Source organism: Desmodus rotundus, chromosome 2, assembly GCF_022682495.2.
Source record: "Desmodus rotundus isolate HL8 chromosome 2, HLdesRot8A.1, whole genome shotgun sequence".
NCBI classification, from domain to species: Eukaryota; Metazoa; Chordata; class Mammalia; order Chiroptera; family Phyllostomidae; genus Desmodus; species Desmodus rotundus.
The window spans coordinates 31,095,888-31,121,832 of record NC_071388.1 but is presented as its reverse complement, the minus strand read 5'-3'; the positions used below and the strand labels follow the sequence as shown (position 1 = coordinate 31,121,832).

The 25,945-nt window shown below is 37.3% G+C and overlaps 1 protein-coding gene across 24 annotated transcripts in view; it reads left to right on the top strand.

Annotated features, from left to right (window-relative positions):
* Positions 1-25,700, top strand: part of MECOM (MDS1 and EVI1 complex locus) — a 550,490-nt gene extending 524,790 nt beyond the window's left edge. For 15 of the 24 annotated variants that reach the window (XM_045197712.3, XM_045197715.3, XM_053918069.2 and 12 more), the window contains 8 exons: positions 3,548-3,574; positions 8,918-9,084; positions 10,178-10,255; positions 13,416-13,585; positions 15,429-15,573; positions 18,791-19,027; positions 19,860-20,043; positions 24,131-25,700. In XM_045197712.3, the coding sequence (XP_045053647.2) occupies positions 3,548-3,574; positions 8,918-9,084; positions 10,178-10,255; positions 13,416-13,585; positions 15,429-15,573; positions 18,791-19,027; positions 19,860-20,043; positions 24,131-24,265 (1,143 nt within the window). In that variant the 3' untranslated portion in view covers positions 24,266-25,700. The remainder of the gene's footprint in view (positions 1-3,547; positions 3,575-8,917; positions 9,085-10,177; positions 10,256-13,415; positions 13,586-15,428; positions 15,574-18,790; positions 19,028-19,859; positions 20,044-24,130) is intronic. The other 9 variants (XM_045197723.3, XM_045197716.3, XM_045197766.3 and 6 more) reach the window with 2 other exon arrangements.
* The last annotated feature ends 245 nt before the right edge of the window (positions 25,701-25,945 follow it).

Genomic DNA, 25,945 nt, shown 5'->3' with positions numbered 1-25,945 from the left:
TTATATAGGAAGGCTAAGGAATGATATAATTTACCTTATGGAAAAGAAACAAGTTCTAAAATAATAAATGCTTATCAGGTATTTATATATTATATTCAGGCTGATCTAAATTGTACTTGCAGGCCTCACTGACTAATACACTTGAGCAGAATACGCATTTAGTGTCAGATACTGCACAAAAAGCATATCTCTCCTAGTAACTTCCTTTCTAATTACAACTAAATGCTTATAAGGATATTGTAGTTATATATATTTAATTATGATAATCAAATTGTTTTCCTATTCTGATCTTTAAATCTACTAATTAATCACTTCAAAGTTAAGTGCTGTGGGTACACGGTGTGTGTAATGGAGAAACAGAGAGTGGGAGGGAGTGTCTTTGAGTGACCCAGTCTACCTGGCTTCCCATTTCCTTATCTGTCAGATGAGGGAGTTGGGTGACGGGCCCCTATTGTCTGAAATTCAGAGATCTCCAGCTAGCCAAGGTAAATTTCCCAGTTTATAAGATGGGAGACTTTGTCTACCACTAGTTCCTTGTGTGCGTGCAGCTGTTACAAATGTAGTGTGTACATGTGTTTAATTATAGAACATGAGAAGATACGCTATCCTTTAATATTCCGAGGTACGGAGGGGCATGTGCAGTGCCTGGAGCACAGCAGTCCTTCCCTGGGACCTTCGCGAACGTGCCTGTCGGAACGCAGCGCAGCGTGTTTCCTTTCCACCCCAGAATGTCCTGCTTCCTGCACAGGACTGCCTGTTGCTATGTGTTGCTATGAGAACAGGACCCAAGAGTGGTCATTAAAATACTTAACACCTGATATGTCACGAGGACTGACCAATACAACTGGACTCCTGCATTCCAGAGCAGGGTTCCAGAGTCCTTCCTGCACCAACTGTTAATGCTTTAGTTGCTGGGAGGGACCTCTACCTAAGGGGGGTTTAGGGAGGAAGCCAGGGCAGTGGGGTGGGGGGATATTCAGGGTGCTTGGGATACAGGCTGTTTACTAATGACTACAGAAATATTTCATTAATTTCTAATCATTGTGGCTGTTTTCATGTGTCCCCACTGTATATCACCAGGATACAGTGACTTAGAGACTGTTGCCTGGGAGAAACTTGGGTCACCCTATGTTCATCAAGCCTTCAGAAAACCTGCCTCGGATGCTCTGAGGTTTCAGTAGAATTTTTTTGTTCTAATATATCAAATTCCATCTAGCCTCAAGATCCACCCACAAACAAACAAAAACTGCCCAGAATTTGAATCCAGAGATAACTGCTTTACAAGTGGCTTCACTAGTTATTAGCACAAGTGCTTCGATTTTGAGCCGTGCAGTTCACCTCTCTGAGCCTTCTCGGTCAGGGCGACAGGAACGCTCCTTCCAGCCGCACCGGGGTAGCTGTCGGGTCAGCGTTCATGCACTAACATGCTTAGCGCTGTGCTTTGCCTGTGGAAGGACCTAAATAAGGAAAAACTTTTACTGTTAATGGATGCAGAAAAATTCTGTTTTGAATGTAAAGGAATGTCAGTAAAAGACCCTCCTGACATCCCCCGAGCCAGATTTTTGGCGTGTCTGTACCATGTACCCAGACATGCTTGTAAATGTGCTTACTGTTCTCTCTGCGCTTCCTCACTGGGCAGCAATAGGGTGGCACAGAGCAAAAACCCAGTATGGAGGGACTTGCCTCTGCTCCCAGAGCTTGATTTTGTAGCTAAGTGCACGCTGGGGTAAGACCATTTATTACTTCATCTTCTGTTTAAAGTATGTTGGAGCCAATCACGTGGGCCCTCTGGGGGTATGTATCTTAATCTTTAGGATGGGAATAATGCCTACTCTATTTCTCAGGGTTATCGAAATTATAAAGAGGAGAGCACATGTTCTCAATGTTTTAGGGAAACATAAATAGAGCTGTAAATGCTCGGTAGTGGTATTTTCTGGGCAAACCTGATTTTACCGTTTTTGTATGTTTTTGTGTTCTACTTAACATGTCCCTTTGCACAGTTCCTAATCAATGAAAGGTGACTGACTTAATAAATATTTATTGAATTTTATTGAGAGATTATTAGGCCATGTTACCGCATTTTGAATAATAATGCATAGTTTTAAAACTTCTCAAAAATACCTAGAGGATATAGGACCACATACGTTAAAATTAAAAGACATATGCTGGTTTTCATCATTCTCAGAGTCTAATGTCTTCTCTTAGTCAATGGTTAAAGAAGTATGTTTGCTCTATCGGGCCCCTGGAGGACTATTTAATATATTTTTTCTCTTATAGATAAGTTAGTTTCCTATAATAGAGAAATAGCACTGTAGAGGTTCTCCCTGACTAAGTGGTTAAAAATTATTTGTGGAGTGTTAGTTTAGGTTATATTTTTTGAAAAGGAGATACAGCCACAAGTAGATGAGATGAAGGGAGTGATATTACTGTGTGATTTTTGGAATGGTCTTTTCATTGATTTCTCTGTTGGGTGCTTTGCTCATATTGGTAGCTCATTTGAATTTCTATTTGGCAATAACAACATTGTAAAACTGGCTATTATTTCTTGGCTTGATTTTTCTATACTTTTAATATCAGCAATAAAATATATATTTTATTTTCAAATATTTGACTTGGTATACATCTGCAGCAGAAGTTTTTTACTTCTATTTCTGCTTTTTATTCATTCATTTTTATTTTCTTCCTTACAAAATATCTGACTATACTGTTATTGCATCCCAAAGAACGAGGAAAATATTAGTCTTTTCTAAGTTGTCATTTCTCTATTGATGTGAAATCACTTAAGTCTTCTGCCCTTCATCTTCTATTTTGCTTTCAACAAGTGTTTCTCACTGCTGCATTTCTTTTGCGATAAACCCTTCATCCTTAAAAACTGTGTGTCTTCCTTGTTAAAGATACCACCCAAAACTTGTGATAGCAAGACGTATCCCACTTAACCAAGTGAAATGATATTTTCAAGGGAAATGCATTTGTGTTTCCTGGAAGAGCTTCTACGTCACTCAAGTTTTCTCCAGTGATTCTTGTCATAAATTGTCATAAATAGCTAGATGTTTGTAGTTCTTTAAATTAAGGTGTTTTTCACTACTGATGGTCTGAGTCCAAGTAGATTATCTTGTTCCATGATTTATATTTGAGCAGATATCTTACTTGCTTTGTTATTAACATAAAAATGGAAAAAGACTATTTTTTAGGAAATTTCTTATTTTTAGTTATTTAAAATATAGGAGTTGTGTTTTATAATGAGTATTTACAAAAACAAAAAGTATCTACTTTGCTATTTAAGAGTGGGTAGTAGATAGTGTTTAGCTTTCTTGGATAAAGCATTCTGGTTTATAAACTTAATTCTAAAAATTAACATAAATAGGGGAAATTCAGCAGTGTTTTAAAAATATTTAATTTTCATTTCCGCAGCTTTTACTGAAGGTGTAATTACATGATAAGCAAAAATTACTAAGCTACTGTAAATGTTAATTTCTCAAAGGATAGATTTTAGTAAAGATACCGATACAGAAGTAATTTTTTGTTTTTGTTTCAATTTTGCTCCCAGTTCCAACTGCCTGATCAGAGAACTTGGGTAAGTTTCCTACTTATATTTTTGACTAAAAAAATGGAGCTTTACAAGGAAAACAACTTATGTTCTAAATTGCTTTACAGACATAAAGAATTCTGAGCCCCTTTCCATTAATGATACGGCTTCCGAAGATAGTTTTTCAGCTTGTGAAGCTGCAAAATATTTTCAGTTATAATTGAGCATTTAGTGTGCTTATAAATTGTTTATAGAAAGAAGTTTGCTCTATAAATCTGACCCATTCCACATAATTATACCTTGATGTAGAACACTTTTTGGGCACTTGGAAGCATGTTATTAAAAGAGGCTTTGAGATGGGTCACTAAGTGGAAAACAACCATTATTTGGGGAAGCCTATGTCAGCATGTTAAAGATGCTGTTGATAAAAGCTTCAAAAGGATAAAACTTAAACTTATGTGTAGATACAAGCTGACATTGGAATTTATATGCATACATCCCAGGGCAGAACTTGCTGCTACCTCTGTGGAGAGATAAGACTCAATATTTATAAATCCTCATCTAGCTAGTGAATGGATCATTTAGCATTGGGTGTCACTTCCTTAGCTTTCAGTTACTATTTTTAGATATAGTCAATTGTCAGTTCAAAATAAAAAATAGTGCTTATTCACGTCTCACTCCCAAATAAACCTTGGGTCAATGGAAATTTACATACATAACATATATTATAAAATTTCCTCTAAGCATATGTGCTTTTACTTACTCATTTTCTTTTTCAGTCAAAATGTACTGATTTTGAGGTATAGGTACAATTTTGGAATACAGTTCAATTTTCCTTTAGTCACCACATATAATTATATGTAAAGTATTTTAAGTTGGAGCACTGCAGAACTTACCTATTTCTCATATCTGATGTTGGTTTTCCTTTATCAGAAACTCCTCCAGTTTTTTCTTCTGTGGAATATGTGATCAATTAAGATTTTTCTCGTCCCTATAGACTTTTAAGAATTAAGTTCACTTATTTCAAAAGTACTGGAGAAGAGAGAGACAGACACCCTCAGGCAAAGTGGTGCAGGGAAGGGGCTGCTCTTTCGCTGTCCTGGCCTGTGTTCCCTGTATTCCTCACCTGCCTTTCCCGGCAGAGCTCATGTCCTCAGTGTTGTGCCTCACGCTCCTCACTTTCCAAGGAGAGTGTTACTCCCCGTTAGCGACGTTGGTACTCCAAGCATAAGGTGCCATCCCCTCCATAAATGACCAATGGTTCTATGACTTCAAGGCCAGTATCAGATTTTAAGTTAGACCCCATTTGCTGCTAATACACCGGTATCGCGACTGCCATTGCAGTTCTTTGGAAGCACTCCCATTCCACCGATTTTTCATCCCATTCATCGGTTTTTCAGAGCTGTGACTTGTATGTGTGATATCAGACATGGATATGAACGGGAAATATTAAAGATACATGATTTTATTTTTAGTGGTAAAAACTCTTAAGTGATTCCATGACTATGATTGCTGAATGTGATACATAGAGTGACATAATGATAAAATGTGAACATTTACTTCCCCTCCAAATAGCTCTAACTTTGAGACTTCTCAAGATTATCAAGGGAATAAATATAGAAAACTACCAAATCTACAAACTTTCCCATCATAAGTTTTAGTTATGAAAAGTTAGTTATTTTATGATAAAGGCATGTGTAATCTAATTTGTGAAACATTAGGTCACGTAATTTATGGTGCCATTGGACATATCATTTCATATAATCAGGCTGCCACTATAATAGTTTTAATGAGAAACTTCTTTATGCCATCAATTATTGGCTGCCAGATCATAAATGTTAGGCTAAGTGCTTAGGACCCAGTTGATGATATCTTGCCTGCTGAAATGTTTTTAAAAATACTAACTCTTTGAATAGAGATGTAACTACATTTTTTTTGTTTTGTTTTGGTAGAAGCTAGGGAGTTGTGTCTAAATATTAGTTTGCGTCATTATAAAGTTAATAGCCTCTTGGGGACTGGAAGGGGGTGAAATGACTTCCTCTTCCTGACATCTGGCTGCAGATACCATCAACAACTATTATATATATATAAATAAAAATTACTGTTCCATAAAAAACCTTTCATTTACTGATCAGAGATTAGCTTATGACATTAATAGGACACAGAGCAATACATTTCTAAAATCTATGATCTAACTTTTCCTCCTTTATTTTCCCCATTGTCAGCAAATTTCTTATTCATAGTACTACAAATTGCCTTTTTCATTGGATTTTTCATAACTGAAAAAATATGTAGCTTGATTCTATTCCATTTATCCAAATTAATTAAAAAAAATTACCAAGTCAGACTTTAAAATGAATGTCAAAACTTACGTAAAATGAATGTTATTTCATGAGGACCAGATAGCCAGAGACAGTTGGAGTTTTGATCTTACACACTAGATAAAGCTCATCTTAATCCACCACCGTAATTCAAGATATTGATTAGGGCTGAGGTTGGTCACAGAACTGCTAATCTACCCCAGTTGGCAAATGTTTAAGTCACTTCTATCTGTTCTAATGGGGGAATTTATTCTTTTTAGCTGAGGTCATGTGGTATAAGAGCAACTCTTATGAAGGGTTCAATATGGCCTTTATGTTGCTTCCGTTGTAGCTAGCTGGACAGAAGGTGGTGGTGGTATGTGTGCGTGGTGTCAGTAGCTCCCCTCAGCTCACTTCCCATCTTCTCCCCCATTTCTGCACTCCAATTTAATCCTCTTTTCTTTTGATACCAGAAGCCCAAGGTGGGGGTGGTTTATAAGAGAGGCACTTGGGTAACCCCTATTATCTTTAAGAATGTCATTATTTAGTCATCAAGCCCATAATATATTTTCTTGTTGCTTGATGGTTTCCCCAAATGGAAACAGTTTGAGGTAAAGTAATCACAGTGATCTTTCTTCAAAAGGAGCTATTAGCAGCTACTAAAGCAAGACACATTTCTCAACAGCCAATTGCTCTTAAATAACTTGAAGGACTTGTAGTTTATATGAGCTAGAGATGAAAGCAGAGAATAATAATAGTCATGAGTAAGCTATTTTCCATATAAAAGGGAAAGTGTGCCTATAAGATGTATTGCCACAGGAATCTGAGTGTGTCGGCAGGGCGGACACTCAAATGATTTAAAACCACTAGATAATGAAACTTTACTCAGATATTAAATGTACATAAATAAAACATTTATAATCATCACCCATGCACTTACTATTCTGCCCAATAAATATATGCGATTATGACCCTTACCCTGGCTTGTTACTGCTAATCAGCTTGAAGGCTAGAGGTCATTTTTCACTCAGACAATTTATTCCATGGAGGATGGAATATCAAAATGATTTTCTACAAGGAACAATTAGAAGGAATAAATGCAAATAAAATAGTATCATAAAATATTTCTGGATTGATTTTTAATAAATAAAATCCCAAGTAATAGGAAAATGCTAATGCTCCAGCTGAGGGGGATAATGAGCGTATTCTGCAGGGACAGAGTTTCCGCCAAGCGGGCTGAGCAGCATCATCATTCCATATCTCTGCCCTGTGATCAGTACCTGTCAAAATCCTTCATGGTGACAAATGTGCTGTCCGCTTGCATCTGTGGAGAATGTTTTAGCAGCTGAGTGATTATGAATCAAACCCCTGAGCTTATAGCCCCTACCGCCTCCCAATGCATTCACATTTGTTGTCTGACAAGTAAATGTATCTTGACTTTCCTCTGAGATTTTTTTTGCACCGTGTTTGATGAAAGACATTTGGCAAATTGGCAGTGGTACCCTGTACATTGCAATTTGTAGCTCACATTAGGAGTCCCGGCATGAAACGCGAGGGCAGGCTCCAGGATAAAGGGAAAAGAAGAAAGAGAGCTAACTACGACGTGAATAGTCATTTGAAGAATCAATCATAAAAATTTTCCCTTTGTAAGAAGAGAATCATGTCCAGGCCATTCTGTGAAGGTTTTGCTCTAGTTTAAGAAGTCAATGGTATTCTGTCCAGCTGCCTGTCCATGGAATGTATCATTTTGTTAATTTTCCTTTTGAGTCGGAAGTATTGCCTTTTATTTTTAACCTGAATTTATAAATTAGGCCTCCAACTCTGTCCCGCCATCTCATCAGCAAAAGAACCATCCTCCTGTGTTGAACAGTTGCTTGAATGTGCAGTTGTTACCATTTTGAATCCTTGCGTGGAGTCTTCTGGTCTACCACCCCAGCTCTGTGAGAAACACAGAGTGCATATAGAGTGCGAACCCTTTTTAACAGCTCTCTGAGCTCTCCAGTGGCATAATGCCCTGAGAACCAAATAAATAACGGGAGAGTTGATTTAACAAGACGGCCTGAAAGTTTGCTTTTTCTACTTAAAAATTCAGTAGTAAGCAGCTTCCAAATAAAATGTAAGCACCGAGGAAACTTAACATTTTGAGAGTGGTGAAGGAAAAGGGATAGCTCCTCTAACTGTGGACATTAAGTATCAAGTAACATTAAAGGTAAATGTCACCCTCTGATTGTGACTCTGTCAAATACATGTGAAGGTGGACGAAAACTTGGAGAGTATAAGCAAAATAAATTAGTTTGTTTGAGGGGAAGGAAGAATTAGGCAGCATAGTTTTCCTTTCGAGAATATTCTCTAAGAGTGTGGTTACACTAATTGCTCCCCTTATAACAGCCATGCCAAGTTATGTTGTATGAGGATACAGTGTTATGAACTGATCTTCCCACTCCATCTTTGTCCAAATTAGTATTTCATCAGAATTCTTTGTACATGATTCACTTAAAATTTAGTATATTCATGTATTAATAAACATACTCCTAGGCAAAACACCTCTTACCCATTTAATTTTTCTTTCTGTATTATGCACTTTTGGTTTAAGCTATAACTTTGGAACATGATGTTTTTCACTTTGTGAGTTCTTTTCATGAGACTCCATGCTTCCTATGGTTTTTATTAACTAGGCAGGCATACAAGACCTTTCTTTCCTTATAATTTTCAGTTAACTGTCAGTATCCATGACATAAATACCAATGCTCTCGCTTAATTTAATAAAAATCTAATTTAGCTTTATTATCTCATATATTGCATTGCTCAATTGTATATCAGATTATTATAAAATGCTCTAACCAAGGTCTTATGAAAAACTATACCCAGCATTTTATGAGCTTTCTAACCTTTTTTATTCCCCAAATCACTGAATTCTCTTGTTTGTTTAATATTGAGACACGATGACCTCTTTCTACAGACCATTTCATTCAGCAGATTTGATGCTGCTTTTTTTTTTTTTAAATTAATGGTGATGTTGGTTTGGTAGGGACTATTACAGAAGAAGGGATGTTCCACAGGCCCTTTATGGTCTTGCACTTTTGCTTTTTAGATGTCAGCCATTGAAAACATGGCAGAGAAGCTAGAGAGCTTCAGTGCGCTGAAGCCTGAGGCCAGTGACCTTCTCCAGTCAGTCCCCTCCATGTTCAACTTCAGAGCGCCTCCCAGCGCCCTTCCGGAGAACCTCCTGCGGAAAGGAAAAGAACGCTATACCTGCAGGTAACTGCAAAGTTAATTATGGCTGGCTTTCCGCAAACCTCCCCTCTGATTTCAAAGGCCCTCCTGCTGTTTGTTTTGGAAATTATTCGTGATTGGATGATTAATAGCAACCATGATAGATCTCAGACACTTCAAAGTACTCTTTATTTAGTGAGATATAAAAACAGTGGTTTTAAAAACTTACTATTAAATGAGAATTTTAACACAAGCCATTTGGTTGTGAGAAATGAGGTTGGAAACAGTCCAAATATTATCTACTTGTTTCACTTTGATATTTATGAATTTTCTTTCACAGTTAATTATTTTCACTCTAAAGTATAATACTACTGTCCTTAAGCGTACATTTATTAATCGTCATGGCGTTGACAAATAAGGTCACGAATGAAGGACGAATGAGGTCGATCAGTGAAGAAAGCTAGTGAATAAGTTTCTTGTTGCTCATCAGTAGTGCAAGACAGCTTGTGTGTTGTTTCTGTTTTCTCTTTTTTTAAAACAAAATAAATCATGCTTATAATTTCTGAATTGTCTTCAGAAATGTGTGGTATCTGACTCAGGCAAATCAATGTATCTGCTCTTTGGAAAACGTGTCACTCTGTTTCTAGAAAAGATTTCACAGGACCATACCTTGATGGATGAGGTCTTAGAATCCTGTCTGATCTGATACCGCTCACTGTACAGAGAGTTGTCACTATGGTTAACATGTAAAATGACTTGAAACATTTGAAATCTGTTTACATCCACCCAGAATCACAGACTCTTGTCATTTTTTTAAGCCTCTTGTCTGGTTCCATTTGGAGAGCATAAAGATACAGAGTTAATAAAAAAGGCTTATGGGGGTCATCAAAACTAACGTGTGTGCTCATAAACCGCTTGCTTATGCATGATCCAATTCAACCAGCTCTCATAACGCAGCCTTCATTTGTAGAGTTATTTATATCTGTCGAATGGCTTTGTTGCAAATTTGAAATACCAAAGGCATGTGAGTTCCATGCAAAATTAATTAAATCAGGAATTAGCATCTGGCTTCTATGTAGCTCGAGTGAAATAAAATCAATTGTGCTGACTTTCTCTCATAAACATCTTTTCGTAACAGATACTGTGGCAAGATTTTCCCAAGGTCTGCGAACCTAACTCGGCACTTGCGAACCCACACAGGAGAACAGCCTTACAGGTTTGACGATGGCTTTTTACTAATTATCTTGATAAGGATTGTAATAATTCAAGTGCACTCATCGCCACAATTTTAAAGGAAACTACTTTTGGGCATGTCTGAATGTATGTATCTGTTCAATTTTGAGTCAAAGAAGAATTAATTAATGGCTAGGATAAAAATTAGAAGAGTCCTAATTTCTTTAATCACAGCTTCTGACACCTCAGTTTAAAAGTTCTAGCAGTGTCTAATATAGAAGAAGTGTTAAAAAAAGGTTAGCCATTAAAAAATTAATTTTAGTTCTCTCTTTTCTCAATAATTAACGTTCTTTTAATCGACAATAATCACAACACTGCAGCTCCTTTTCCAAACCTTAACTCTCTGCTAGGAGTTAACAGGTATATTCCTTTGGTTTCCCCATACAGTTGAGTTAGAGTCCACAGGTCTCAGCAGGAGGTTAAAGGAATAAGCCTTAAACCTGGGAGGAAAAAAATGTGGAACCGGGGGTAGAACATGTAAAATAGAATATATTATAGGAAGAGGGGCACTTCCACCACCAATTTCTAAAGTACCTCTTAGCTTATTCTGTTAAATGCCAAGATCAGCCACATGACACATGGGCATGTATCTAATTTTAATATTACTGTTTACGAAAGAACGAAAATAATCAGCATTCTCCCTTCCAGTTTTAAAATACAATCTACATCGTTTAATGTGCCATGCTTTGCACATAGTATTAGGTACTCATAAATATTTCTTCAAAGAATGAATGTTATTTATCTTAAGTAATATTGTAATTTTACCCTGCTTTGAAATTCTTATGTGTTGCATATGTGTAAAATTATTTTTGTCTGAATGTTCACTTTTTCATTAAAATAAATAAATTATTTATTAGGTTTCAAAGACTTTTTCCATACAAGAATAAGAAAATGGGCAGACCAATGCTTATTTGAAGATAATGGAAAATTTAGGAGAAAACTAGAGGGACTTAAACTTAGAAAATAATAAAGTGTTTTCTGAGATTCTTTGCATTCCTACAGGTTTTATAAATCACTAATCATAAGTGATAGTTTTACTTCATATATGATAGGATGCACTTGATATAATAAGTCTCAGAGAGATGCAAAAGTGGAAAGTTTTAAGTGATCTTCCTTTTTGAGAAAATTTTAGATTGCAGGCATTCTGTTTAAGTGAAAGGGAAGATTTCCACACTGACATTTTGTCATGGCCGAAGGTTTGGTCAGCAACTGTGATATTGGGCTCACTTCACTCTTCCCTTTTACCTCAGTTCCGTGGTGTTATTCTACCCATGTGTTGTGCCATTATCGTCTGTGTGCTTTTTAAAACACAAACCAAAATGTTGGCATAACTGGAGATCTTAATTATCCCCCCAGCTCCTCTGTTTCACAAGCGAACAAATTCGGATCCTCAGATCCTAATCGCCTCCTCTAGTGTTCAGTGCTGATAGCTCCAGAATTAAAAGGCAGGCCTGGGGCTCCCGCAACCAGGGATTTCATCTCATACCAGGATCCCAAAGGCTCCCGTGACCCCTGTTTACATCCACATCGTTAACAGTGTACTGCTCATAATTGTGTTACGTGTTCATTTTAAGTATTTCTAAAACTTAGGCACTTAACCACCTACTAATTATTGGAGTAGAATGGAATGATTTTTTATTTCAGAGCACTAAACGTTTTGGTCAAGACATTAGCAAAGGAAAGATACAAAGTAACAGATAATTACTATCCTTATTGGCCAATTTTATTTATATTAGAGGGGATGATGTTTATTAGATCTGGAAAAGTCCCTTTTCACACAGGCAGAAAGTTGGAAGCATGTCAAAATCTACTCTCTTCCTCACAATTTGTGTAGGGACTGTTTTGAGTGGAAATTTTTCTGAAGAGTTTTATGGGAGCATAAGCTTCCTCTATCAGTATTTCCTAGGTGGTTCTGCTCAGTACAGCTGTGCTCCTTGTGCATGATTCTGTGCAGTGAGCCCTGGAGGCTGACAAAGTTGTTGCAGGGAAGGCCATGGCTCCACACATACGTGGATGCTTATATATGGAGAGCACTTGAACCACTGCGTCTGCACTCCGAAGTGGGAGGAGAAGGGCTCTTCACACTGGAGGAATGAGTTAAGAATTTTCAGGATGCTAAGTTAGAAAATTCCCCTTAAAAGTTATCTGGAGAAAGTTGATTTATTTTTTTTTTTTGTTCAAGCAATACACTTACAAAAATGCATAAACAAATATGCAATCTTTACTTTAAGATGTTAGAGAAATACTCCATAAATTACCACTTTTCTTCCTCAGTGATGAGAGCTGGGTAGGAGGGGGTTACATTTTCACTTTATGTCTACAGGAGAACTTCAGAATATTAGCTAACTAATAGTAAATGCTTTCCTGAAAAACTGACGAGGTTCGGAACTGCCACACACTTTTTAACAAAAATAGAGATGGAAAATTGGGGGTGCGGAGAGGCAAGGTTAATGAAGGAAGACCTTTGTTCTTCTTTCAAAAGGAGAATTGCTGACACTCTTCCTTTCTTTTGTAACAGTTTAAAAGTTAGCAAAAATATTCAGGGGTCCCAATCACTACAGACTGTAAAAATCAGTATTTTTGATATCAAACTAAACTATTCACATTTTTTTCAGTTTTCAGAGTTTGGAATGTTTATTGTTATTTTTGGAGAAGATAAATGAATTTCCTTTAGGATTAGCAATTGAGAAAGTAAATTTATTAAGAAAGAATTTAATTAGACTGACATTTGTAATAAAAATGATCTTTTCACTTTATCTGAAGAATTTGTGAATTTGTTTCCTGTTTGTTTATAATGGATTTAATTTTATTGTCCTCAGAAGATAAAACAATACCACTATTTCTTAATGTTCTTAATTTTATGAGGTTTATTTAAAATATTAGAATTGATCACCCTAATAAATTCAGGAGCAGTCAGATCACCAATATTGTATTATCATTTTTGTACAATATTGTAAAGTCATGAAAATCTTTAAAACAATCAGTCCATTGGAATTGAAATGTTGACTGTGTGAATGGTGTTCTGGCTTGTGCCTTCTCTCTAACGTGTTGTTTTATAGGTGATAATTTTTGGATATCAGGTTTCCGGTCTTCAGAAATACCTTTGGATTTGCCTACAAACCTCCTCGGTGTTTATTTTTCAGATGCAAATACTGCGACAGGTCGTTTAGCATATCTTCCAACTTGCAGCGGCATGTCCGCAACATCCACAACAAGGAGAAGCCCTTCAAGTGTCACTTATGTGACAGGTGTTTCGGTCAGCAAACCAACCTAGACAGACACCTCAAGAAGCATGAGAATGGCAACATGTCTGGTAAGTGACCGGCTGTGTGTTGAGGAGAGGACTTTTTTTTTTAATTGAAAAGATTATCTTGCTTTTCTCATTTCACTTCACTTTCACTCTTGAATCAGATCCTATTGTGAAAATTTGCAGTGTGTTTTCCTTGAGACTTTAGAGTGATTTTGAGATCTTAGAGCCTTATTTGAATTATCTTTTATTCTCCTGGACTCATCTCAGTGGGCAATCTCAAAGAGGACTGTGACCCAAACTCACAGGAGACGTAAATCAGGATTTCCCAAATCACAGGGCACAGTCTCTCTACCCATTCACACAGAATGTGGTCCCCAGGAGCGGCAGGCTTTCCAGAGTGCGGTGCCAGAATACCAAGTTCTGCATATTGACCGAAATACCATGGCTGCTTTTGCAGAACGTCTGGAGTTTAGAAAACCTCTCCAGGGGGACTTTTTTTTAGAGATTAGTGATAGAAGATTATGGGCGTGATCAGAGTAACCCACAGCAAATGACAGTGGAGTGTGGTTTTGTTCACAAATTCTGATGTAGAATTAAGTTTTTAATAATTTAAGGCTTTTTAGATAGGAAACTTCCCTTACCCCAGACCTGTCAGCGCATGGTTAGCAGAAGAGATGGTGGGTTTTCTTGCCTTTGGCTTCTGATAGATAATTAGCCATTAACTAGCGTTTACCTGCTGGCATATGTGTCGGAAGCCATGCTGTGCGGCCACAATTTGTTTCTAGAGAATTTAGAAAGTAACTTGGGGGTGGCAGGAAGGGATGAGCGTGAAGGTCAGGAAAAGAGGTTTTACGAACAGAAAAAAGTTAGACGTATACAAAGTATAAATCTTTACTTAAAGAATGTCTTTTTAATGACCCCTTCCTCCATTGTATGGGCACACTGCTCATGACCTTGGAGGACTTCTGCTTAGAGCTATACACTGTTCATTTCCCTCAAGGCCAAAGATCTAAGGATCGTGGTTTAAAAACATCAGATTTTAGAGACAGAAGTCTAATCCAATATGCAAAACCGGCTATACTTTCTAATGCTGTGCTCCCTTGCAGTATACTATTACAATTTTCTAGTTATAATTATTTGAGAAATAAGTTAGATAAGTTAAAAATATAATGTGTCATAGATGAACACTTATTTGTTGACCCAGATGAGAAGTTTATGAAACTGAGGGAAGTTCTAACCTCTTGGTTTTGCATCTAGACTATTGTGATGAGCTGTTAAATTGTATATTCTGTGGGCAACATACACAGCACGGAGTGGATGTTAAAGTGTGACCACATATAAAGTGTTTATAATGCTGTAAATTTATGGGAACCTTGCAACAATCCGATCATGCAGGTATTATGATTCTAATTTTTTTTAGGTAAAGAAGGTGAAGGCCCTCCAATAATGTCCTCTTAACTACTGTGCACGGTCTACCCGTGGCTTAGCCCACCACGTCAGAATGCAGAATCTTCAGCATGTTTTCAGTTTTGGGGGCAACGTGCTTTCGCACAGGAGCAATAAGTACATATTGACAGCAACCAGACCTGGGCAGTTTCTCCGGCCCAATCCATTTCAGACCTCTCTATAAACCGCCTCACCCTCTCTCCTCACTGAATGAACAAAACCTTCCCGTCCCAGAGGGAATAAGAGGAAGCTAGTGGGAGAAATAACATCTTTGGGAGACTGCACATCATGGTTCCAAGGGACTTTCATTGGCGTGTGTATTATGATAAATTAGGATTATTAATATTCATAAAAGCCTGTTTCAGGAAACAACACTGATCAAATGAACAAGGAATGTGATTTAAAATAAGTTGCCATATAAATAATAGTGTGTTTCACATAAGGCCCCCTCTCCCCTCAGGTACGGCAACATCGTCGCCTCATTCTGAACTGGAAAGTACAGGTGCGATCCTGGACGACAAAGAAGATGCTTACTTCACAGAAATCAGAAATTTCATTGGGAACAGCAACCACAGCAGCCAGTCTCCCAGGAACACAGAGGAGAGGTAAAGCTGGTTTGTGAACTCTATGATTTCTGAAATGAATAGGTTTTCAGATACATTTTCTGCGTTTGCTTTTGTGATACTATTGCTCCTATCACCAATGGCAGGTATTTATTTAGGGATTAAATACTAAATGCTCTTCTAAGCACTTTGCATGTATTAATTCATTTAATTATCTTAGTAACCTAAGAGATATCAACCATTATTATGCCATTTTATGTTTGAAGGAATGGAGGTATTGGGGGTGAGAAAACTTGCCAGAGGTCACCTATGTGATAAATGGGATTTAACCTGGGCTCTCTGGCTCCAGGCCCCAGGCTTTTATCACCAGTCTGTTCTGCCTCTCCTGATACTAATTAAAATACTTTATCAAAACTTGCCAAGTATAGAAGGGAACAACACAAGGGGGGTTCATTAGAATCACCGGTCAGCAGTAGTTACTATTATATATCATATGTTGTATATATTACAGGTAATATATGACTATACTCTATGACTATACGTATGAATTATAGATCTGTATTTAATTATCTGTACATATGTGTATAATGTCAATGGGTATATCCACTTGAGACTTCTTAATAAGGTCCCATCACTACCTTCTATGCTGGCCAGTGGATGCTCATGTGATTCTGGCGCGTTTGTTTCAGTGGGTGTGGTCGCCCTCACTTTCAGTACCGGTGCCCTGGGTTCCTCAGGTTGTCTTCAACATCATGCACACAGGTTAATTCATGAAGACAGACCTTGAATGCTGCTGGGCACAATAACGCTGATCTAGTGTTTTCATTTTATATGATGTTAATGACACATTATTTTACCAAAACCCCTGGATTTTTCTTATCTGTACATTATAAATAAATAACTGATATTGAGAACTAGATTATTCTAAACATAACCATTCAATGGCCTATTAAATTAAAATGCTACATTGTACATTTTAAAGTAATATGGAATCAGTTAATAAAAACACCATTATTTTCATTACATAAGAATTATTGTTAGTGTTCTCTATTTTTGATGCTATTAAAAATCAGAGTTAATTATTTTAGATAACTTTTCTATTAAGGCAAGCTTCAAATAAACATTATTTCCCAAGGTAACATAGAAATACATAACCACTTCTGTCCTTCAACTTGTATATAAGTGTGTATCAAAGGAGAGGAAAAAAGGAGGGATCTGCTATTGCATGGCCCTTTCCAGCCTCTAAAAAGTGCAGTTGGATTTATTTTTCCCTCTGCTCACCATTGGTGTGTGTGTGTGTGTGTGTGTGTGAGAGAGAGAGAGAGAGAGAGAGAGAGAGAGAGAGAGAATGAGGAAGATAATCAGAAATACAAAGTAGTGACAGTAAGTAAGAAAGATAACAGTCTTACACTTTGATAATGATATTCACATTATCAAAAGACATCATTTGGGTTCTAAGTTGCCTATTCAGATTTTCTAGCCCTTAATTGGAGAGTTGTGAACCTTATAGCTGCAACATCTGGCTTCAACATGTCTAAACAGCGGAGAAGGAAGAAGGTTGAGTCATCTAACTTTCCCCTCATCTCCTATCAGACTACTTTTGATGAATAATTTATCCCCCCCCAAATTGCCGCATTTGAAAGCATAATTAACAAATAGGTTTTCTTAATCATGTTGCCTTTGTTACTTTTGGTTTTCATCCATGCACTCTTTTGTTCTTTTACCTTTTCTTTCATTTTTTAAATAACAATTTTGATTCATTTAAGCCAGCAAGTTGTCAGTGTAACTGGAAACTAATAATTTATGCCTGTGCAAAATATGTTTTTGTCATTCTTTGATAAAAGAGGTTAAGAGACTGGTTGTATAAAAAACTTAATGATGATGTGACTTGCTGGCTAAGTGGGTTTTTACTATGTGCATCTCTCACACCCAAGATTGTTTTATTTAACTATGTTTTTCATCCTGGGGAATTTTTTTTTTAATGTGGGAGAGTGATGGGTTTATCACTGGTACCTGATTTTCCATAATCTGAAAAATAGTTACATTAAATGTGAAATTGCACATGACTATAAAAATAACAGTCTCAGCAGGTTTTCTGAATTAGTAAATAAGTAAAGAAACAAGACAAAATGGGAAGATTCTGAATGGCCCAGGAATCAGGACATAAGGATTCCTACTAGGTTTTAACTGCCAACAAGCTTTCTGAAAGTGGGCGAGTGTCTTAACTTCCCTGATCATACACCTTTGAAGGAAGATGGTTGGACGAAGATATTCTCTGGTTCCAAACTTTTACAATTATTCTGCAACTCCATTTCAACTTCTAAATCTTAGCATGAAATTTAATTTACACATGTTTTAATGTTTACTTTAAAGCCTGAAAGTTTATCCTAGTTTCATAAATGCTCTCAGATGTGTTAAATTAGGATGTCCATGTGATTAAACTCTTTTTATAATTAAACTTTTGAGTCACATATTGCAGTCCTTGTAACCACAAACTAAAAAATTACAAATGACATTTAAAATATAATAGTCTTTTTATCATTATATTTGACATGCTTGCTGAGGAAGTTTCAAAAGGTATTTGTCCAATTACATTTTTAGATCATTTCCCACCCCAATGTTATCGTGGGATAAAGGAACATTTTTTACACTTAGGCCATCAAGGATAACTTGAAAGTGGTATCTATGGCTGAGCCCTCAATCGATTCCAAGTTTCAGATGTCTAAGTGGCATATAGCCACCAGTGTCACCTAGAAACGTCTAATGCTGGTTGGTCCTTGGCAGCTACCTTAATATTTTTTTGAACTCTCAGATTCACTTTAGGCATGTGTGTTGAAGGTTTTGTCAATGTTGCACCGGGATATGAGTTTTCCAGAAATCTATTCATTTAAATGGTGGGTACTTACATAGTGGTCCAGTAGCATTATGTACAGAAAACATGGTGTGCTTCTGACATCCTGTGTCACAGTATCCTCATCAGGCAAAGGCCTGATAAAGGATAGGAGACTGAGATTGTGCGTACAGTTCTACTGGAGGCTGCATTTATCATCTGAATAATCACACAATTATTTTCTTCTTCATTTTTTATTGGTCAGGTTACATTATTTTCCCATGGTTACCATAAAGCATAAACAATCAAAAATTGCTATAGAAGTGTTAAAAATCTAAACTGTTGTTAGGGAGACATGATAATAAAGCTAAATGCATGTTTAAACATGCAACCAATAACTGGACCTTTTCTTTTGTATGCTTTTGAAAGAATGAATGGTAGTCACTTTAAGGATGAAAAGGCTTTAGTGACCAGTCAAAATTCAGATTTACTGGATGATGAAGAAGTGGAAGACGAGGTGTTGTTAGATGAGGAGGACGAAGACAACGATATTACTGGAAAAACAGGAAAGGAACCAGTGATGAGTAATTTACATGAAGGAAACCCTGAGGATGACTACGAAGAAACCAGCGTGCTGGATATGGGTTGCAAGACGTCCCCGGTGAGGTAAGTGCCTCGGGTGACAGCAAATAAGCAAGGGCAGATACATACGGTTGTAATTCTTCTGCTTTGCTTTTTTAGTAGAGCAGTATTTCAGGTGATGAGCAATTTGCGGGTGATAAATCACAAAAATTGAATTTGAATTAGCGAAGTACACACAGTGGCTTAAGTTTAAATAGATAAAAATAAGGTGGCCGGCCATCAACAGAACCCACAAGCACATGTGTATAAATCGGTGTTTGTGGAAGTCTGGTTAACCTCAGGTAGGAAGTGTACATAAAAATTACACAAATGCACAGTCATTTATTTAGACTCTACCTAAAAATCTCAAAGAAAAAAGATTTCAACATTACCTAATTCATTCAATAATCTGGTGTGTTATTAGTCAAATATTATTGAGATAAATTTCCCTTCACTTGATATATATGTGATCTATATAGACAATAGATTTTTTCATGGAAAAATTAACCAAATAGTTAAATTGATGAGAGTATTATACTTTCATATGGATAGTGGGTGCTGTCTAAATGTTATCATAACTAGAAATGATAAGCGCATGAATTCTGTCTCTACTGCATTGCTGATTTCACATGTCATTGACTTCACTTCTTTATCTCAAATATATGCTTGTTTTAGTTATGAAAAATCTTGAAAGAAGTATATTTTAAGATATAATATTTGTAAACCTTTTAAAGCACCCAATACTTGATGCATGCTACTTTATACTGCAAATATAACACTCGACAACTGTATAGATTCAAATGAAAAGTGATTTGGTTGCATAATAAACTGAAGAAGAAAAAAAAATCCTCTGTGCTTTCCCATTGGTTCATTTTAGGTATAAAGAGGAAGAATACAAAATTGGACTTTCTGCTCTAGATCATATAAGGCACTTCACAGATAGCCTCAAAATGAGGAAAATGGAAGATAATCAATATACTGAAGCTGAGCTCTCTTCTTTTAGTACTTCCCATGTGCCAGAGGAACTTAAACAGCCGTTACACAGAAAGTCCAAATCACAGGTATATATTTTCCAGCAGTATAGCATCATGGTGACATTGTGCCTTTGATGCCAAAAGGCAGCTATCCTATGTTCGCAGTATTCTAGAATCTGCACAGGTTCAGATGCTTTACTCAGAATGTTCAAATCCTTACTTTCTATGACTGAATACGAAATAGCTCACCAATTCCACAATTCATATGGCTGCATTCTGCACAGAAACACTGGGACAAACCCTATTCTATAAACCACTCCCTTATCTTGCAGTTCCCTGACTCCTATATCGACAGTCCAAAGTGTTTGCTTGCACCTACCTACGTATTATATCAGAAATATTTTCTAACTGTTTTGTGTCTGTAACTTTTGTCAAATTAATTACAGTTTAAGATTTCTGGAAAGTGAATTCTGCCTTCTCTTTTTTTTTGTCCCTTACTTTATATTGTTTATTTACAAGTCATTTAATTATAGATTTTAGGAGTAAACTGAAAATCAGAGATGAAGTGAATTACCAAAAACATGCAGCGATTTCAAGGCAGATGTGTCAGTAAAATGTATCAATTTTTACTGAATTAATTAATGGGTGGTGCCCAAGTTCATTGGGTTCTACAGCATTCTATCAACACTGTGGTAACTAAAATAAATCTATTTAAGGATCCATTAATACCAATTAAAAGAGCCTCAGTTCTTTTATCACAGAAAAAGGAAGTCGGTGCTTTCTGCATGACATCCACATTCAACCAGATTTTTTTTTCAGATTCATTTAAAAAAAAGAAACTTCCTCTTATAATCATATTCATTGGTAATTTTGGTCTGATTGGCTGATTCCTTAGTCCATTTTGAAGATGGCTTGATATATTAAACCACGTGACCACATTGACTCGTACATTTGGAAATGATTTCCTATTTGTCTGAGATGTTTTGGGCTGGTCTCAGTGCATATGTGGTCATATCTCCATTAAGACAGGGAAAATATTTTGCCAGTGAGATAATATAAGTTTTTAAATATAATTCAATTCAGTAAAAACTCTAAGATAACATGTATGGTAATAGGCAAAATAAATGTTCTTTCTAAATTGAAGTAAAAGCACCCAGCCCCAACACTGGAGTTGCCACGCTCTGTAAACTCGAGAACATCACGTCATGACTGTGGGTACCGTTTTCTCACTGGAAAGTGGCTGAGTGGAGAAGATATCTAAGATCCCTTCCTGCTGTATGAGTCAATGGGATAAAAGTGAATTGCTCCGTTTCTAACATTAAAAAAAAAACTAGTCAGAGTAGATACCTCATTTTCACTTAGAGGCAGCCGTAAGAGGTGGCCAGTATATTTTTAAACTCTTGATTGGCCATTCTTCCATCCTCATTGATCAGAGATACTGGGAGATCCTGGTTTTCTTTCTTTTTTAATTCTTAATAATTACCGTATTTTTCGGACTATATGACGCACTGGACCATTGACACACCTAGGTTTTAGAGGAAGAAAATAGGAAAAAAAAATTTGAAGCAATAAATGTGGTCAGGGTCCTGCTCCTGCCTCCTGTGACCCCGCTCCACTGCCATCGCCCCCCTGTCCCCCTGCCCCCACCGCCCCCCGCCCCCAGCGAGCCAGGTAAGCTACATTTGGCCTATAAGATGCACCCCCATTTTCCTCCCAAATTTGGGGAAAGAGTACATCTTATAGTCTGAAAAATATGGTATTCCACCAAAATACTTTTCATTATAAAACACAATACCTAAAAATTCCTTAAACTGTCAGAAATGAATAGAAAGCAGAAGGACCTGAAAACCTAGAGAAAATTGATATGATACATTTTAGTACCAGCTTTATTTAAGTAGGTTTTATTTATTTCTTTTTGGACAGAGGGGAAAGGAGATAGAAAGAGAGGGAGAGAAATGTCAATGTGTGGTTGCCTCTTGTGTGCCCCCCACTGGGGACCTGGCCCACAACCCAGGCCTGTGCCCTAGACTGGGAATCAAACTAGTGACCCTCTGATTCTTAGGCTGGCACTCAACCACTGAGCCACACCAGCCAGGGCTAGAACCAGCTTTTTGACATAAAGTCCCTGCTCAGCTGAACTAACAATTACCATCACAAGAAATAATAGCATTTTGCAATCCTGGCTCATATTCATATTGTTACTTGATAATGTCATATTTATCAGCTTGAAAATGGTCAGGCCTTTTTGCAAACTGACTTTCATTCATGAGACTCTATCCACTTATTCAATTATTGTTAACTTTCAGTTATGTGCTGGAAACTTATCCTCGTGCATGAAAATGTTTATTTCTTTTGAGTACCAAAAGGCAGATATTGTTTGCCATTTTCTATAATATGAATAGATTTAGATGCTTTACTTGAAACATTTATGTATTTACTTTGTGATTTTTATAGTGATTGAATCCCAAGTAATTGGCCAACACACTAGTAGCTACATTCTATCTGTAATCTTCTCTGCAAAACCTAATCTTACGAAAATAATTTCATGATTATAGCTACACTGAGCTAAGCACTATATGTAAGTTAGTGCTTATAATTCCTCCACAACCCTTGAGGCTTTTTGTTATTATTTATCCCTATTTTATGTGAGAAAAGTGACCTTGAAAGGTTAAGAAGCTTGCCAAAGGTCACACAGCTAGTTGAGGTTAGAAGCTAGGACTAAAACTCAGGATTCCCAAGTTTTCTCTGTACCCCCTTTCAGTTTTCCAAATATCAGAATGGGTTTTGTTAAAAACCATTTCATCATAGTTTTTTTCTTGATCTCTAAAAGTGGGAGCATAATTAGAATAAATAGTTTAATTTCTATGCATATTTCACCCATACTTTATACCAAGGATGGGGACTCTATCTTATTTACCCTTGGTTCCTTGGGTCCTAGCACAGTGCCTGGAATAGAGTGGAAGTTTAAGAAATATTTGTTATATATCCACTGAGGTCCAGAAGGCGAACTGCATACATAAAAGTCAAGTGTGTACATTTAGAGCAATGACCCAGCAAATCAAAATCAGCCTGCGAGGGCAGAGTTTCTAACTGAATGCCATGATTAAGGAAGAAACCACAGACCAGCCACATGTCTCAGCGTGACTCCCAGAGATGAAATTCTGCTTAACAACAGAGGCATTTTGTCTTTGTTTACAGACAGTGGAATGTCTTTGGCAGGACTTTAATGATTCCACTTCAGCAGCATTTGACAAGCCAGTTTAGCAATGGATGAGACCAACAATAGCAAATCAACAGTGAAAAGTTCACTCCCAAGTCAAGACCAAACATTTCATTTGAACATTTTACTTGGCAGCAAGTGGGGGATTCGCTGCACAGTCATTTAGAATGTGACAAGATAATAGGGAAGAAAGAGCACTTCCTCCCAGAGCCCCTCCCTGCACCTCCTGCTCTCAGACACCGCAGCACAGGGAGTCAGCATGCGGTGGAGTCTGGCGTTTGGTTTTATTTTTTGGTAGAGCTGACTTGATCTATCTCAACTTTCAAGGTCGTTGGGTGTCAGCATTGAATATTTCAATCATGGAAGGGAACTGGAAAAAGAACACTGGATTAAAAGTTGGGCAGAAATAAGTTTTAATTATGCCTCCTCCACTAACTAGTTGAGTGCTCTTGGACAAGTCATTTCACCGTCAGTGCTCTCAATTATAAAGCGCAGGAGCCCATTGGACGTTTTTCCCCGGTAGACCACAGTGCTGTCAAAGTAGATCTATATCTTATTTGTATTTGCAGTTTCCGTCATAAGCACAGTGTGATATTTTGGGTGAATGGAAGGTGTGCATGAGTAGTGGATACATGATTTATTTGTCATTGCCAGGGGCTGGAGGGAGGTGACTCCTGTTTCTTAATGGAGGCACTGCTGACACTTTGGGTAGGCTAATCAGTGTTTTGTTCTGTAGACCATGTCACTGATTTGGTGCCTAGGACTGAAGGCCAGCAGTGAATCCACATTATAACACACACACACACACACACACATGTCCCACACGTCACACACACCCATGAGGGACACTTTGACTCAGAAGCCCTTCTCTTTCTAACATTCGCCAGTAGTGTTCTTCAGATTACAATTGATGTTTTTCATATGCCATTTACTGAGTGTCTCCTTTTTACCCAGGCATACGCTATGATGTTGTCGTTGTCTGAGAAGGAGTCCCTCCATTCTACATCCCACAGTTCTTCCAACGTCTGGCACAGTATGGCAAGGGCTGCCGCGGAATCCAGTGCCATCCAGTCCATAAGCCATGTATGACATTACCGAGGTTGACCAGAGTGGGACCAAGTCCAACAGTAGCACGGCTCTTTCATGTAGAACTATTTAAAAGACTGCTGAGCAGAATGCCTTAGAAACCCGAAGGGTCACTCATTTAAAGTCTGGTGACCTTAAACTGAATGATTAAAAAAAAAAGAAAGAAAGCAAAAGAAAGAAAGAAAAAAGAAACTATTTATTCTCGATATTTTGTTTTGCACAGCAAAGGCAGCTGCTGACTTCTGGAGGATCGATGCGACGTAAAGTGATAGCATGAATATGAAACGCTTGCTGGGGAAAAGGCATCTTCCAGCTCTCCCCGCCCTCGGGAGCGGGTGGGGGCGGGGCAGTTGAGAGGGCAGCATTGGTAGGAACGGACACTCCATAGAAACTGAGTTCTCTTTTGTACAAGATCACCTGACACATGATTGGGAACAGTTGCTTTTAATTACAGATTTAATTTTTTTCTTTGTTATCAAAGTTTTATGTAATTTAACCCTTTGAAGATGGAAGTAGTTGGATGAAATGCACACTCGATTATTATAGAAACTGATAACAGGGAGTATTGTTTCCCATTAACTTTTGCCTTCTTAAGTACATTGTTTAAAATGAGGGAGAAAGGGTATGTGTATATTGTAAACTATGGATGTTCAATGCTCACAGAGGTTAAGTCAGTGAAGTAACCTGTTCATCACCAGTATCACTGTACCACTACTACACTAATAAATGTTTGCCAAATCCTTGTAATAACATCTTTATTTTAGACAATCATGTCACTGTTTTTTAATGTTTAATTTTTTTGTGTGTTGCGTGTATCATGTATTTATTTGTTGGCAAACTATTGTTTGTTGATTAAAATAGCACTGTTCCAGTCAGCCACTACTTTCTGACATCGGAGGCACACCCCTTTCCAAATCTCAAAGGACCAAGGTGACCCGACCTGTGGAGGGGAGTGCCCAATGGTGTTTGGCTTTTCTTAACATTCCTTTTGTTGTTGTTGTTGTTTTGTTTTCCTTCTTAATGAGCTAAATACGAATAGATGCAACTTAGTTTTTGTAATACTGAAATTGATTCGATTGTATAAATGATTATAATTTCTTTCATGAAAGCATGATTCTTCTGATTAAAAACTGTACCCCATATTTTATGCTGGTCGTCTGCAAGCTCGTGCGATGTTATGTTCATGTTAATCCTATTTGTAAAATGAAGTGTTCCAGACCTTCTGTTAAAAGAGAGACGTAAATAACAGACTGTATCCAGTTATTTTGCCCTTTATCGAGGAACCAGATTTGTTTTTCTTTTTGTTTGTAATCTCATTTTGAAATAATCGGCAAGTTGAGGTACTTTCTTCAAATGCTTTGTACAATATAAACTGTTATGCCTTTCAGTGCATTACTATGGGAGGAGCAACTAAAAAATAAAGACTTACAAAAATGGTTATTTTTCCCACTGTGTGGTGTTTTCCCTTCTCATGCAATTTTAGTTTTTCTTTGGGATCCAATGATTTAAAGATAGGATGTCTGGGGCCTTGATGCCCTACTGGATACACAGAACATGGAGAATGTTGATGTTGTTTTGAGATGACGCGGGGATAGCCTTTGGCCCATAAGGAGTTGGGGTATCTCCTGCTCTTCATTCTGAACTTTCTCACGTGGTATGAAGCCAGTGCTCACACGCAGCACT